At 44.0% G+C, this 17,348-nt stretch overlaps 1 protein-coding gene across 2 annotated transcripts; it reads left to right on the top strand.

The window, feature by feature from the left end:
• Positions 1 to 1,871: 1,871 nt before the first annotated feature.
• LOC147883175 (uncharacterized) lies at positions 1,872 to 16,424 on the top strand. Of its 2 annotated transcripts, none has more exons than XM_087399845.1 (3): positions 1,872 to 2,697; positions 7,246 to 7,356; positions 16,115 to 16,424. In XM_087399845.1, the coding sequence occupies exons 1-2, from the start codon at positions 2,241 to 2,243 to the stop codon at positions 7,353 to 7,355; spliced, it is 567 nt and encodes a 188-aa protein (XP_087255971.1). In that variant the 5' UTR covers positions 1,872 to 2,240; the 3' UTR covers position 7,356; positions 16,115 to 16,424. The 2 variants fall into 2 exon arrangements, with proteins under 2 accessions (XP_087255971.1, XP_087255970.1); XM_087399844.1 differs by having other exon boundaries at positions 1,873 to 2,697; positions 16,118 to 16,424.
• Positions 16,425 to 17,348: the final 924 nt, after the last annotated feature.

The raw sequence follows: 17,348 nt of genomic DNA, 5'->3' as shown, positions 1-17,348 counted from the left end.
GAGATAAAAGGAATAAGACTTACATTTGGGAAGTAATTTTTTGCCGATGACATGGTAGCTCTTATTGTTGAATCTAATGTGGATAAGCTTGTCAAGTTGTGAGAAAATTATGAGTGTGTAGTTGGGAGAAGACATTTGAAAGGAATTAGGTCCTAGAAGTAGCTCTAGGATCCCAGGAGGGGGTGCTGGTGGCCAGTCTATGTAATTGGGGAGCGTTTCAATCTCTCTGGTAGGGAGATTGCTTTGGTGCAGGGGATACTTTCTAATGTACTGGATGAATGGTGGCTAACTGTGTTACTTCTAATGCTTGGAAGGTTAACTAGTGGAGTCTAGGTACCACACGGTTGAGGAAGATAACAAGTAAGGTGGCTTACAGAAATATTATGGGAGGACAGTTCTTGTATGTTGTGTTGAATGAGAAGTGAGGGCTGAGGAGATCAGTAAGATGGAAAGGAAGGTTTCTGGGGCTGTGGAAGGGTGGTCAGGTGGGGAAGGTGAGTTTTTTGATGTGGAAGGTTATGCACAAATGGCTCCCAATGAGGGGGTGGATGGCCAGGTGGGCTACCGTCAGCCCGGTCTATCCATTGTGTGGGAGTCCCTTGAAGATGTGCTGCATTTCACTTGGTCCTGCCAGGTTTCCAGGCAGGTCTGGCTAGTGGTGGGTGGGGGCTATCAGGAAGGTTGGCCTCATGGCCGGGTTTGGCCTATGATCGAATTTGAAACTAGAGGTTCTGGGGGATACGTTGCCATCGACCTTGGCAGCATGTTGGCAATTCATACATGCTATTGCTCTGATGGTAATCTGGAGTGTTCGTAACAGTCAGGTGTTTGGCCTAGGTGTGATGGTAGGTTGTAGGGAACTTGCTGTGCTGGGCCATCTTAAGATTTGCTTGTTAGATCTGGGGGTTTCTCTCCAAAGGAAGGACTCTTTGGTGGCAGATCATTTGGGTCTACTGAGTTTGTCTGGGTGTGTTCTGAGTTTTTGGGTTGATGTTTGTATAGAGCATCTTGTGCCCTTTGGGCATGGATCATGGGTAGTTTGCCCTGGTAAGATGACCATCAGTCTCTAGTTGGTTTTTTTGGTAATTAAAGGTGACAGTTTGCTTTAAAAAAAAAAAGTGGTTCGAAGGCCGCAAGCCATAATGTTCCATGGGCAACTCGAATCCTGAAGGATTCCAACGCGGGCATTCAGCTCAGGTGGGCGAATGCCTAACCACCTGTACTTAGTTAATTGAAAATTCCTTCTAATAAAGTGGCGTGATCGGACAACTGAGATTGAACTCTAAGGCCACATTCATTTTAATAAGGCCTAGTCCCTCATTATTTCATGAGGCCACATGCATGGAATCGCCAACCCATCATGTCATTGTTAGTGAGTACTAGCCAAAGGTAGAACCCAATCTAGGGGGTGGGTAGGGGCACGCCCTAGCGCCCAGAAACTCCCACTTTGGGGGATACAAGCTACCTTTAGGCTTGCATAAATCTTGAATGCATGCAGATGGTGTAGTGCAGAAGAATTTGCGCTTCTTCATGAACAATGGACAGTGCTCTGAGGCTCTTCGCCCCCAATGGCCGATTTCAGTACCTGGTGGGGTGGAAAGAAAGAAAGTCTATTAAAGTCTTCAAAAGACCAAAACTTCGGCCTGGAAAACCCGACATGTTATGGGGCTACATTTCAGCATCTGGCCAGGTAGTTGGTAGCTACTGCTAGCCACGTAGTTGGTAGCATCTGCGCCAGGCAATTGGTAGCTACTACTAGCCAGCTGCTGGTGATGAGATTGCCGACACAAACGCCACATCATGATTGCAAATTTTGCTTATGGGATTATTTTGGGGTCCCTGTAAGTATAAGTATAAATTAAAAAAATGAACTTCTCCCTCATTCGTGAATTCGAGATGAGATGAGATGATGACACCAGAGATTGGCGTTTGGTTTTGCAATTGACACACAAGAACGTAGATTCGTTGGCTCTCTGCTGTGAGACAATTCAAGGAAGAAAGCAGATTTGTTGCCGTTCGATTTGATGCCACGGGCCTTGCACAGAAGCAGGATTGTTGGGTGTGATCTGCGTTGCACCAGCGCGAGAGCGGTGTTTGTACATATATGTGTTTGCGTATGATAGAGAGAGAGACAGACAGAAAGTGGCTTTTGATGCCGTTTAGTTCTTGCAGTACAGGGAAGGCATCCAATTGAGGGGTACGAGACACAGACGCTCTCAAGGAGGGGCTTTGTTTTGAGAATGGCAGCATTCTGCCGATTCCTCCCTCGAAAAGCTGATGCACTAGCTTTGCACCGCCCCTTGCACCTTTTCCGGAGACTTAGCCATTCTCAGAGCCTCTGGGAAGAACTGTTGGGACGGAAGATTGAACCTGCGGCTGCTAAAAAGCTCGAGGAAGCGTTCTTGGAATACAGGGTTGGGAAAGCAGTTCCATCTTGGCTTCCTTTTTTTCCCAATGGCTCGTTTTGGATCCAACCGACCGAAGAGACTATTAAGAACCTGGAAGTTCTTGCGGAGCGAATCAGGGTTGCAAGGCCAGTCCGCAAAGAACGGGTGAACGCATTCAAGTCGACGCAAGGTACCGCTCCGACAGTTGCAGAATGGTCTGTAATACAGTTGACAGATAAACTTTTGTCCTTGACAAATTCCAGTGGAGCCGGATCGCCGGATGCTCTCTTCAAACCTTCAGCGGCGAAAGGTGATGGAGAGGCCCTTGACTATCTTACATGAATTGGAAGCGCGAGACTTATGTGTTGCGAGATTTTAATATTATTCTATAAGTTAAAGTTCTTCCGAGTAGTAGTCCAGTCACAAGGTTTTAGCGCACAGAGAGATTTTGTATTCATTAGCGTACATGATAGCGAGCTTTCATTAGGGTTATGTAATTTTATCATATGCTTGGAAACTTGAATGCTATATTCTCGCAGAATCATTATCATTTACCAAACATATAAGTAGAGCTACCAAGTTCTAAGTTTTGCAAATTCTGTTGGAAATACTGAAACCTAGCATCGGATTTCCCAGAACTATATGGTCGTACCAAAGCCGGTACGTTTTATGTGATTTATGGGCACTGATGACCCGAGTTTTAAACTTGATTGTCATAGGATGACTCCACGCTTTGCACATTGGGGTGTTTAGTTTGTACCTTGAAGCCAAAATGGCAGATCTGGATCTTGGTGGGTGCTACATTTAACCGAGATAGTACAGAAACAGGACATAGCATGTATTCTTTAAGAAGTATTGAGTACATGGCTGGATGCAAGCAGCAAGCGCTCACGAAAGAGTTCATAGTTTGCCAGTTGGGTGCTCATGGCATTGAGGGGGATGTCACAGTAGTTAGTCTCTACTATACATGATGGTTTTCAAACGTGCGTATGACTTTCATGAGGCTAGAACTGCACTATCTGTTTCGCTTTTACAGGATGAGTTTGGGCATGTTAAGTGCTGATGACATCAGTGTGGATGTCATAGTTGTGTGCCTGTTTTGCACGACGGAGTATCCACATGTTTTTGTGAACTAGGTTTTATTTTAGCTTTGGCATTGTACATCAGATCTTGGGTGCTTCTCACGCTCATGTCATAGTAGCTAGTCCCTGCTATGCGTGATGGAGTTTATGGTTTTCAACCTTATGATTGACTATCATGAGATTGAAATTGCACTATGTTGGGTTTTTGGAGGGGGCATGTTCCTGGATTCATCTAGATAACATGCTTCTCATGCTCATGTATTGGTTAGCTTAGGAGATCATTACGGAACTATGGATCCGATGGCACACACAACACGAGCCATGATGGCTTGGAGTACTATCATCTTTATTGATGCCGATGTTCAGTGGAGAGCCTGGCTAGGTATTGGTCATTAAGGACTCTTCAGGCAATGAGCTCTGGGAGGACTCGACTCACAGTACCTACTCCCCCCCATTGAGGTGGTGATTGGCTCTAAAGCACGTGGTAGATTTTCACAGGTGCTCAATTAGACTCCCCTCTTGGCAGGAGTTCACAGAGCTTGGCATAGATCAGAGCATCGCTCTTACAAGTTCTCTCTCAAACTCAAGATGAGAAGGACAGACAGCCCTATTATGTGGAACGAGTACGTTGTAGATGACTTAGAAGATTCACTAATTTTCTCAAGGTACATGCCTGTGAGCCTCTTACTTGGGCTCTGATACCATGTTAGAAATTACCCAACAGAGGGTACGCACAGCGGAAGACTTATAGTAATGCCTAGGAGCTCACACAGTGTGCGTGTGGGGTGTGGAATCACAAACTTCTTTACTTATATGTGCATACAATAGATGTGCAGACTCATCAATAGACAATGAACCAGCCAGATAGAGAAACCACCAAAATATATATTTCCGTCCAAAACTATGGACACAATACAAAAGATATAGATCCAGAGTCCCACCAATGGTGTGGTCCTCTAATCTTACCACAAGGTCCTTCTCCTATCTGCCAGTTATCTCTAGACTCGAGCCCGCGTGCTCCACCTCGAGCGTAAGTAGACTTTCCGTCCAAAGATCTCAGCACCTTGCTGTCCTAGTAGGCAGCCTAGGCTTCAGCCCCAAGTGAGCTCAGTCTGCAGCAACTCTGGCCCTGCTTTGCCTCCTGGATGTAGGCCCAAAGATCAGGCTTCTGCTGCTCCTATGTTTGCTGACTTGCTGGATATGAAATGAGGCCCAGGGCCTCTCCTTTTATAGGGCTCAAGGCCCCTTGAACCAACCGACCAGCCAGCCCTAATTGGGCCGACTGGCTGGTCTGTAGCAGCCCTAACCAACCGACCAGTTGGTTGGCTGGTTGGCTGCCTATCCAGCCCTATTTAGGGCCCTTTGCTGGCCCTTTGTTCCATGCAGGGCCCAGCCCCTTTGGACTGCCTACCCCGCCACCTGCCAGCTCTGCTTGCAGGCCATAGACCTGCCCAATACCTGCTGCAACAGTGCGACTCCATGCTGCTACTGTTCCGCCTCTGTTCAGCCCTTGTCCGGACCCTGGCATACCCTGCACACCCTCCATACACTGCCCTGCAGCTGCCCGTACTGATCCGTACAGTGGCTGTCCCCTTTCTCTCCTCAGCATGGGCGATGATTCTCGTTTCAGTAGCTCCACCCTTACTATGATTTGTATCAGGTTTTCTTCCAGTCTCATGGACCCATCGGTCTTCCGAAGACTCTAATAAAATTTCTTTCTTTCTTTCTTTTTTGGGCATACCTTGCCCTCGGTCTCCCTCCCCCATGCTCTCCTCATTTGAGGGCTTACAGATGGGGAGGTGACCTTTCCAACAAGGAGTTAGGTCAACCATCGTCATGTTCAATGCAAACACATGTGGAGAGATAGAAGAGTAGATAAGAAAAGAGAACTGGAGAGGAACATACAAAAAGTAGAAAAGGATAAAAGGAGAGATTTTTGGCAGCCTAAAACAGGCAGCCTGAGCACTAGGGAAGGGGGAGAGCCATGTGCACAAGTGAGGACACAATTGTACTATCTGGTTCTATAAATGGGCTTATTCTTCTAGTATTCATCCAGGTATATGTTTCTGCCGTATTAGCGGACATGCAAATTTCACCTTTTGAAGTTTTCGTCCATGTTGCGGCTTGCTAGTATTGCGATAATTCTTTCTATCTTAAATGGTGTGTTGCCCTATCAGCTAGATTTAGATGCTTGTTTGGGAGAGACTAAATTGAAATCATTTAGACTTCAGAAGCAGTTGTAGCTTGAATGAAGAGTTTTTAGACTACTTTGTGATTAGCCTTCTCCTTTAGTGCTAGCCTTCGTCATGGCTGAGACTGCCGTTTACCTCCGGAGTGCCGACAGAGACTTTGTATAAATGGATGCTCAAGTGTGTGGATTTGTATGTGTGAGAGCATATTTTTATACTATGGTCTACACCCACTGTTGGGCGCTGATTATGTCAGTGGGAATGTCGTAGTAGCTAGTCCCTTTTGCGTGATGGAATTTATGGTTTTCAATCTTATGAGTGACTATTATGAGATTGAAACTGCACTATGTTGTGTTTTTAGAGCATGAGTTTAGGAATGTTCCTATATTCATCCAGGTATATGCTTCTGCCGTATTAGTGGACATACAAATTTCACCTTGTAAAGTTTTCGTCCATGTTTCGGCTTGCTGGTATTGCAATAATTCTTTCTATCTTAAATGGTACATTGCCCTATCAGCTAGACTTAGATGCTCGTTTGGGAGAGACTAAAATGAAATCGTTTAGACTTCACAAGCAGTTGTAGCTTGAATGGAGAGTTTTTAGACTACTTTTTGATTAGCCTTCTTCTTTAGTGCTAGCCTTCGTCATGGTTGAGTCTACCCTTCACCTGCGGAGTGCTGACAGAAACTTAGTACGAAGACTTTGTATAAATGGATGCTCAAGTATGTGTGGGTGTGTGGATTTGTATGTGTGAGAGCATATTTTTATACTATGGTCTACACCCACTGTTGGGCGCCGATGACGTTAGTGGGGATGTCATAGTCGCTAGTCTCTGCTATGCGTGATGGAGTTTATGGGTTTCAACCTTATGAGTGACTATCATGAGATTGAAATTGCACTATGTTGTGTTTTTAGAGGATGAGTTTGGGAATGTTCCTGGATTCATCCAGGTATATATTATTCTTTCATTCTTTACTAATATTGTACTTCATGAATTTGAAGTGCTGCTGATATAGTCCAAATCATTGGTAAAACTAAAGCCTGTAGAGATTGTGTGTTAAGCTTGTACTGCTCACTTTGGAAATGAGTTTAAGCGCTAGTTGTATTGGCCCTTCATCGGTATGAAATATACCACTTGTGAGGTGAAACGAGGTGAGGATGCAGTCATAAAAACTTTCCTGTAGAACTTGTACTTGCGTGGAGTCAATACGCACGTGTATGATGCTTCTTCTGCATACATGAGTGCAATACGCACGTGTATGATGCTTCTTCTGCATACATGAGTGCCTACTGATGGACACATATGGCCGTGGCCATTTTCAAGGTGTTTCCAAAATGACAAATTTCTTGAAATGTTTGGAGACGTTTCAATCTTGTGCTTGTCATGAGATTGAAACTGCACTATTCATTGTGTTTTCAGAGAATGAGTTTGGGCATGTTCCTGGATTTTTTTGGATATATATTTATCATGTTGAAACAAACAAATATTCTCATTTTCATACTAAGTTTAACATGATCTGTTTTTCTTGTTTTCAATTCCAGCTAGAATTTGTGCTTATTCCTATTCACTTGGGGAATGTTTTGCAGGTACACTTATTGAACTTGAGGTGGAACGTGAGGATGAAGATGAAGATGAGGAGGACGAAGATGACAGCGATGAGGAAGAGCTTGAAACTGATGAGAAGCAAAAACCATAAGGTAACAAACTTATGTATGTGAAATTTAGAGAGGATTCATAACGTAGCAAAATGAAGGTTAGATAAATCAGTTTGCTATGTTATGGCTTTTGCTTCTCATCAGTTTCAAACTGTTTCTACAAAACCACTTTTATTTTTGTGTAGCCCTCTGTAAATTTTGCTACGTTATGGCGTTTGTTTCTCATCAGTTTCAAGCTGTTTTTACAAAATCACTTTTATTTTTGTGTCAAAATCAAGGAACTTACACCCCTTTAGCATCTTTTCCAAATCTCTTTGTTTTCTCATTGTAGAAATTAGGACTTTAGAACAACAAAAATCTGAATTTGTACAATTGGATAGATTCTAGTCTTACAAAGGTATATTGTTTCCAAATCTTGGCTATCCTGATTTCCAATCCCCTCAAAAGTATTTTCACTACCGGAATTCCCTCCCCTATCATTTCTCGGGGTCTCTAAGGCAGCTCTCAACATGGTACGATGTAATTTCCTCTAGGGGTTATCTTCTTGAAATCATGACATGATCAATTCATGTACTACTTACTTAACCTTCTCTCCCAGCCTGTTTACTGCTCTGATACCACTTTGTAAGGTGCATTCACTACAAATTTGAGAAAAGAAAGCTATTCCTAGTAACTAAAATTATTAAGCTTGGTTTCGCTATCAACTGTAACAGGTTATGTTTGACTAAGGGAATCTGCTAACACCGACCAAGAGGGTTTCAGAATAACGTGGATGACTTTGTGGTACGTGAGTGGAACAGAAGGGGCCTCAATGCTATACTGAAAGGTATGGAGCCAGACTCTCAAACCATCTGCATAGACGTGCGTACCAACACCTCTGCTCATCCTCAGCTGCTAAAGTCATGGATGAAGGTAGGGCCGGCCTTGGTAACCTACTTTGGCCTGAGGTACTTTAGCCATAATCTCTGACTCGGTAGAGGTACTTGCTAACCTAGAATGTTGTGTAGTGGAGATGGCCCAAACTCAGCCAAGGGCTGCCATCATGCACATTGGGTGGACCACGGAGAGAGGAGGCCTGATCTGGGGATCCTGGAAATGAGATTGAAAGCACTGCCGCTCGAGTTTTAGCAATTGCAGTGTCCCTCGCTCAATTGGGCATGCATCCTTGGTCCCATAATGAAATTCAGGCAAGAGAAAAGAACCCCCAAGTATGTATAGGGTGCGACGACCTCCGCTATAATCCATTCAACATGAACTGCTTTCTGTGCATGGCTGCTCGGGAGGTGTTGAAGATCATTACCTTGGCTCTGTGTGTGTGTGTGTGTGAGAGAGAGAGAGAGAGAGAGAGAGAGAGAGAGCATAGGGTGGATGTCAGAGCCTAGTCAGAGGACGATCACATACTTTTTCTCTAGTTACCTGAGGCAATGATAGCAAGGGAATAGACACAGTAGAGAGCTAGAGTGCATGACTCAACAGACGCAACCCGAGGTGGACACCCACATGAGGACTATAGACATCTCCCCATCCTTTAGTTTTCATTGTATCTGATTTTTTTTTTCAGTCTCATAGACCATTGGGTCTTTCATAGATGTTAATGAACTTTCTTTCTCTTTCTATCTCAATCTCTCTTCCCCCTGTCCTTCTCTCTCTCTCTCTCTCACACACACACACACACACACACACACACACACACAGAGCCAAAACCTTTCCCCCCCCCCCTCCCCCTTCAACACACACACACACACACACACACACACACACACACACACACTCACTCACTCACACACACACACTCACTCACTCTCGCTCCAATGCATTGGGACTATAGTTGTGACCCCCGTCAGGCTCATTCACATCTTAAGTCAGTTAGAAACCAGATATTTGCTTGCTTGGTGTCTGCCAACACTCCTGCAGCAGAAGATTTTTAAAACCTTACCCAGAATCTAGACACAGGAAATATGTATTGCTCCAAAGATGGACAAAACCTTTTACAAAGGTGTGCACAGTGTGCCACCTATTAGCAGATAAGATTCTGCCTAGATGTGGACCCCAGGTACTACAAACTGTTCTCCCACCTCCTCATGGCACCTTCAAAACACAGTAAGCTTCTCTCCAAGAGTTTTAGTGGGCTGAGTAGATGCCCTTCAAACAGACCAGCTGTTTGACATACACGAAGATCTGCAAGTAACTTCCGAAGCCAAACAGACTCCACTATAGCTGTAAAAGTTGGTGTGTACTAATCCTCACAGCTGGAAGTAGCAACTGTACAAGTGACGAATTGGCCTTGTAGAGAAGACCCAAATGCTGAGTGCCTTTGAGATACCTGAAGACACGCTTCACAGCCTACTATTGGTGTGTAGGGGGGATGTGCATATATGTGCTCAACTGTGAGACAACATACTAAAGATCTGGCCTAGTATGGCATAAATAAATCAACCAACCAACTGCTTGTTGATAGAGAGTGATATCACATGCACCACTGTCATCCTCAGATGAGAAATGAAAACTAGTCTCTAATGGTGTGGATATTGGCTTGCAATCCTCAAACTGAAAACGTTGCAACAGCTGTCCAATGTACTTGGATTGTGACATCAAAATACCCCCCTCACTGCTAGCAAATTGAATGCCCATATAATAATGCAAAGGACCAAGATCTGACGTAGCAAATGAATTCTGCAAGTCAAGCTTAAATGCTGCAATTTGCTGAGCATCTATCCCAGTAACAAGCATGTCATCCACATAGAGTACTAAAATCAGCAATTCTTTCCCACTCTTGCGGATGTAAAGGATAGCCTCTATAGGGCTGTTCTAAAAACCAAGATTCAGTAAATGAGCATATGTATTCTTGAATACCAAGCCCGGGGTGCCTGTTTCAATCTATAAAGGGATTTTTTCAACCGGCACACCTTCCGTTCAGAACCTTCAACCTCAAAGCCAAGAGGTTGGGTAACATAGACGTCCTCTTGCAAGTGCCCATGAAGAAATGCTGTCTTAATGTCAAGCTGATGTACCTCCCAATGAAAATGGATAGCAAAGGCAATAACAGTGCTGATAGTGGTGATCCTGAAAGTGGGGGAAAAAGTTTCTTCAAAGTCAATGCCTTGTTGCTGTGCTTAGCCCTTTGCAACAAGACGCGCTTTGTAATGGTCCACTGAACCATCAGCTTTCTGTTTGACCTTGTATACCCACTTATTTCCAATGGCATTCTTGCCAGGAGGAAAATCACACAATTCCCAAGTGTCATTATGATGTTTTGAATCCAATTCACTTTCATGGCCAACAATCATTTTAAAGGCATCCTTATGACATAATGGCTCTTCATTGCATGATGTAGCAACCAATGCATAATCAACCAAATTAGCATTTTCTTTTCTAACAGCTGCTCTAGTACGGGCTGGTAGAGGAGCATCTTGTTTGCTGTCTTTGAGAGTGTAAACAATCAACGGGAAGTCTTTTGGGCTCCTGAAATTGAGCTCTCTCTTGGTCAATCTCCCTGTGCATAATATCTTGATCAATCGGAGGCATATCAGGTTGTAAATGTTGCTGATTTTCAAACTGCACAAGTGGCTGTACATGACTATTAGGAGGAGGAACCTCAGATGGAGCATCATCATGGAGGTCTGACAGAAACAAAGGCATCAAGCTGTCAAAAATATCCGATGCATCAACTGTGGGCTGTTTCTGACACTCCAGCAAAGGCATGGATAATGTCTCATCAAAAACATCATCTCTACTAACAAAAACTTTACCTGTGCCGGGATGGTAGAGCTTGTAGCCCTTGTGCTTTCTGAGTTGTACCCAATAAAAATGCATTTTGATAGCTTTGTCATGCAACTTGGTCCGTGTCTGTGAGGGCACATGTGCATACGCCAAGCAACCAAAAGTCTTCATGTGAGAAATCGTGGGCTTATGGCCTGTCCAAGCCTCATAAGGTGTGATGGTTTTCAATGCCTTGGTTGGGCATCTATTCAAAATATAATTTGCACACCTGACAGCATCCAACCACAATTTATTAGGGCAAGTGCTTCCCTTTGAGCATACACCCAGCCATTCATGACTGATCTATTCTTCCTTTCAGCCACGGGATTCTGAGTGTATCCACATGAGGCCAAATAATCAGCAAATTCTTTTGACATGTATTCACCCGTTGTCCGTATTGATGTTGGCAATTTTCAGCCCACTTTCATTCTCTACCAAGGCAGTGACATGTATGAAACATGCAAAAACTTCAGATTTGTATTGCAAAGTAAAAATCAAAGTGTATCTGGTAAAGTCATCAATGAAAGTAACAAAATAGTAAAATTCTCCAATAGCTGCAACTCACCATAAACATCACTGTGAATCAAGTACAACTTGCGGGGTGCACCAACTCTCCCATCCTTGGGAAATGCAAAAGGTGCATTTTTCCAAGTAAACATGCTTCATAGACATGCTTTGAGGGCATATGCATCTTAGGAAGATCAACAACCATATCTTCTTTATGCCACTTTACCAAAGCTCCGAAGTTGAGGTGTCCAAACCTCTCATGCCATATCTACCATGGTAGAAGCATCAACAGCATAAGTATGTGCATCTGCAAGTCTAGCATCATCCAAGCATTTGTCATATGCATCAAGTCTATTAAGTCCTTCAAGCAATGTGCCAGTCAACACCATGGGGCATGTGTAACATCATAGACTGCACGCCTAACACCATAAAAAAGAACCTGATATCCACAAGTAGCTATGGCTGAAATGGATATGAGGTTTTTGCGGATGCTTGGTACCAGCTGGTCAAAAGTGTAGTGGTTGGCATTGCTCATGGCAACCAACCACAAAGTAGTAGCAAAGGCCTGGTATGAATCAGGCATGGATACAAGCTGAGAATCTGGGACTACCTCATCAATATTTGCCAGTTGCTCTTTCAAATCTTTGGCATCCATATTACCACCCTCTTCAAGCTTTAAGTCCTTGCATGAACGGATATGAGGGATAATAACCCTTTTTACTGAGAGAGCAATCAAGGTATGTGCTTTTGCATCATCATCATCATCATTATCATCATCATCATCATATCACATCAAATCCAATGTCAAGTCTAGTATGATCTAATAGATATTGGAGGCCTTTAGAAGGGAAGTCATGATGGACCTAGTGGTTGGTGGGACTTTGATGGTATAAGGTCAGAGATAGAACGTTGGCGGCTCTCTATGGATACGGTCCAACGTGGCCTCTTGGTGATAGCTTTACGTTTGGCAAGGGCCACGGTAACCCCCGTTGATCATGCCGTAGTCTTGAACATTAAAGGGATGCCTCCAAGCATGATCTATGCGTTCGTCCTTTGTCGGGTGTGTCGTGTCGTTGGTTCTAGATCTCTACCTTGCTGATGGCTTGTGGAATGGTGGTCTGGTTGGAAGAACTTTGTACTCATGCTTTGAGACAAGTCTGCCTGTGTGTCACGACCCTGTCTCTATGATTTGAGTAAGTGCTCTCGATGCTTAACTGCCTCATGGATGAAGACAGCAAGGCATCTCCGATTTAAATAAGAGAGAAAGTGGGAGAGCAACAATAGTAGTGGCCTCGGATCTCATAGTACATCGGGTACCTGAAGCTGAAATGCTCATCTTTTGTAGATCGCACAAGGCACATATGTGCCTCTCCTTGGGTACCCCCGTAGTACCTGAAACTGCCCCATAGAGATCAATGGATGTGTGAGGTAAATTTCTGGAGGATCAATAAAGCCCTCATCATGTAGCTATAGAGGGTTCTCGCGTATGACTTGGTTGACTTGATGATACTTGAGTGGGAGAAATGGTGCATCAATGTTGTACTGGAAGGGGTTAATCTGTCCATGTGGAGCCCCTTAGCCTGAATGATCTGTTGGGGAACTGAGGGTTTAGTGCGTATCATGTGATGAGAACCATGAGGCACTCTACCCGATCCCACTTTGCATCAGAGAGATTCGGCTCCCAACAAGGGCTACCGTACACCGTACATACTTGTTGGTGGGACCAAGGAGTCGAAAAGGAGAGCCTTGGTGTGAGGGTCCAAAAGTGTGAGTGGAAGCATTTTCTCTTGAGCCTAGCTAATCAGGCATTTCCTTTGCTCAAACAGTCCTGCATTGCCGGTCTCATCTTAAAAATAGGACTAGAAAAGAGAACCCCTAGATAGGTGTATGATGAAACAATCTGAACCGGTGATCCATCAAAATTGAACGCATAGTTGCTCAAGATGTATTGAAGATCATGACCTTGGTCTTACCAAGATTGATCTTCAAATCACGTGACTCACATAATGATTGTAATGCATCTAAGTGTCTCTGGAGCCTCTCTATAGAGGAGGATAACAACACAACGTCACTCACATGCAACAAGATCTGAATCAAGGAACCAGCTAGAGAACATCCAGCCCCCCCTAATGTCCATAAATGTCTCGAGCTTGCCTATGTAGAGGCCAAATAAGGTTGGTGAGAGAGGCACCCTTGTTTGACCTCGATAATGCTCATGATCACCTCTGTCCATCCAGCTCCTCTCTGGACTCTACCTGAAACCCTCCCATAGAGTGCATAACAACGCATATGATCTTTTGGTCATAACCCAGCTCTTGTAATTGTCTTAAGAAGGGGGGTCCTCGGTACTGTACCAAAGGCTTTGCGAAAATCCATAAAACAACAATATACCCTCTGTCTGTGTGGCCTCGCCTCCTTAATGACACTCTTGAGTGAATATGTGATCCATGGTCCCATGGTCACGTCAAAAGCCGGGTTGCCCCTCTGCTTTGAGTCTCTGCATTTTTGCAAATTGACTGACCTCGATATCAAGTGCTGATGCATATATCTTAGACATGACATGTCCTATCATGATGGTCTTGTACTTTTTCGGGCTCATGGAATCTCATGCCTTGTGAATGGGTGCGATGGTGTTAAAGAGTCTAGGTGTGTGGAAAGCCAAGACAGACTGCCTCATTGAAGAGCTTTGCTAAGATCGGGGCTAGGATGTCAATCCCGTATGCAATGACCTCAGTGCAGAACCCCTCATGATCCTTCACTCGGCCTTTATGAAGCTTCAATACTGCGTCCTTGACAACCCCCTTGGTGGAAAGAGTGCATGAAGTAGGACGAGGAGAGTGAGGAGAGGTCGAGAGCGGCTTAGTGTGGAATGTCCTATGGTGTGTGTGCGTAGGTGTACCAAATTTGGGTGTTTGTGAGGGGTGATGGGGATCGCCACTCAAGGAATTTCCGTCAAAAGTCCTTGGAGTTGTTGCTAAACAAAATGTTTATTAACTACTACTCGTTTCGATGGACAAAGACCTACTTCTTCCAACATACCAATTGTCGATAACTCACACATCATCTTTGGCTCGCTTGGAAGGCTATGCTTGGTGTAGACGATGAAGAGCCTTGTACTCATCATTGTACCAGCTATTGCAGGAGACAGATCCAAGGGGGTGGGCGTGTGGAGCGGGTTGTGTAGGGGAAGGTGTAAAGGGCAGCCTCGTGAAGTGAGCGAGTGATTAGAATGGCATGGTCCTCTAAGAGTAGTATCTGATTGATGAGTGTGTAGAGGCGGGTAGAATGCTTAGGTGAGAGACTGTGGTCAAAGTGTATGTCATGGTAGGTAGTGTGAGTGATCGGTGATGTAGGTGGTATCATGAGATGGGGGGTAGAGATGCTAAAGAAGAGGTAGGTGTGGTCTGCCCCTGGAAAGGGTGGTGCAACAGAGAAGTCAGTGATACGAGATGTGAAGGCAAGGGATCCCATGATGTAGTCAACTACGCTAGAGCCTCTCCCATGTGCTAAACAGGTGAAACCACCTGAAGAAGGCCCACCGATTGAGACCATTGTAAATAATTCAGCACCTCAAGCTCCTCGTAGCTCATTGATCATGTGTTCAAGCATCATAGATTTCCTCAGGATATTGTCAGCAACAGGGACGTGAAATTTATGGGTCATCTTTGGTAGGAATTGTTTACAGCAGAGTCACTCCCCGTACAACATACCATCCTGAGACTGATGGCCAGTTTGAAAGGGTGAAGAAATGTGGTTGGAGGAATACCTGAGGCACTTCTGCCATGACATGCAGACGTCTTGGGATAAATGGGTTGGACTCGATCATCCACAAGGTTGGGGAAGTAGCGTATCACTTGGAGCTACCAGCAGCCAGAAAGCATTGTGCAGGAGCACCCCCATCGTTTGCCAGGCTGATCAACAACACTGTGTTGAACTAGTACCACCCCTGTGTGACAGCCAAAACATGAAATTCCTAGGGGAAAGTTTTACGGGAAGGGTAGCCCTCTGGTGTGGGTACATTTTGGCCTTGACCTCTCTAATCTAATCTAGAGCTCCCTCCTGCTTCCTTCTTCCATCCACTTCCTACCTCTCTCTCCCTCTCCACAGTCCTCTAACTCTTTTTTGTTATTCTGTCCCCCTTCTCTAAATCTGCCCCGTTCCTTTCTCTAGGAAAACAAATATGGGCAATTAAAGTGAGCCATTATGTTCCTGCCGGTAATAGAGAATTGTTACATCATCTGAACCAAATAATGGAAACTGCAATTCATCCATCCTTAATATTAGGTGACTAAAGTTCATTTTTTGCACTGTGGCTCCCATGCTTCCTGATACGGCAAATATAATCTTTATGTCATCCCCTATTAGTTCTTAATGCTTATAGATAAGTATTCGAACGATTCATAGGTTCCAGTTGTCTTCTTCATGCCTCTGTGTCTCTCTTTCAGTTTTCTTTCTTACCTCAACATTTTTCAATTAGTATGGTTTGATATTTTCCAAGGTATTAGTATACTAAATCTTGGTATTGTGTCTTTAGCAGGACCAGATTCAGCTTTTCTACCATGGTGGATGATTGGAACAGAAAATTGTGGCTGCAGCCACAGAAAGGTGGACTAATTTCAGCTTAATTTTGAATATCTTGCAATTCATTTTGGTCAATGAAGACATACCGCTTCTTAGAAAGGTGCAGTCTTGTTGACTACAAGAACTTGGACTAACCTCTGGAAAAGGAGCAGCATTGTACATGACTAAATCATATTGGTGTACATACGGGTTATTGTAATCAATGTTAGACGATACACCAGATGTATTGTGGTTTTTGTTTTGATATAATGTTGAATTTCAAACGGCACACTCAAAACCAATTGGTTCTGGTTGTTTGTTTCATTTGTTTGCTTTTGATGCTCATTTGTGCTGAAGATGCAAGCCAATTACAGGGTTTGACCATGTGACATTCCAAACTTGATACCTTTGAATAGTTTTATAGAAGGGGAAGTGACAAGGGCAACTATGAAGGGGGAGGCACCTTTTTTCTCAATTCAGACATACGCAGAGTGATATTAGAATGAAGTTCAACACCCCCCGCGCTTTGTGCCTTCTATCTCTATACTCTTGTTGAGCTACCTTCCAAAGAAATGGCAGCTACATGGAGCATAAAAGCCTACTTACAAGAAAATACACATCCGACAAACCGAGTAACCTTACAGTGTGGTGACTGATTGTTAACATCTATTCTAGTATACAAAAGTTCTTCTCATAATCCCTTCTCTTCTTGTGTGCACCCCTCGATGACAAGGCATGCTTCATACTTTCCCACGATCCCATTTAAGTGACATTAAACCTTGTAGGGCCAAAGGTGTTTGATTGGATTTCAAGCGGCATTTTTCTCTTGCGCTTGAATCAATGGCTTTCCGCCAAGATGGATGACCATGTGCATCTTGACAAGTGCAAGGCTTAATGCTCATCAATGCATGATTGGTGGTCCCCAAAGAAGTTGTGCATTATACGGAGTGGTTTTGTAGTACCATCGTGGTACTCTTTTTTTGCTTTCTTGTCCCAAGGGTGGGCTGCTAAATAGATGCATCTTGTATAATAAGGGATGTTTTACCATTTTGTACATGTGACTACAATTTGAAATATGTGGGGGAAATCATTGGCCTCAATTTGTGCTTGGTCACCAAGCTCAAATTCGACCACAATATGATTGTACAAGAATATTGGAAATGACATCCTTCTTGACCTTATGTTTACTAAAAACAAAGCATTTGATT

Source organism: Dipteris shenzhenensis, chromosome 28, assembly GCF_047967505.1.
Source record: "Dipteris shenzhenensis isolate YYH24624 ecotype China chromosome 28, Dip_SZ_1.0, whole genome shotgun sequence".
NCBI lineage: Eukaryota > Viridiplantae > Streptophyta > Polypodiopsida > Gleicheniales > Dipteridaceae > Dipteris > Dipteris shenzhenensis.
This window is presented reverse-complemented; position numbering and strand designations above follow the sequence as displayed.

Coding starts and splice junctions, on each gene's coding strand:
- LOC147883175 (XM_087399845.1), top strand. CDS start 2,241: ATGGCAGCATTCTGCCGATTCCTCCCTCGAAAAGCTGATGCACTAGCT. Junction 2,698..7,245: donor CAAACCTTCAGCGGCGAAAG/GTGATGGAGAGG, acceptor AATGTTTTGCAG/GTACACTTATTGAACTTGAG.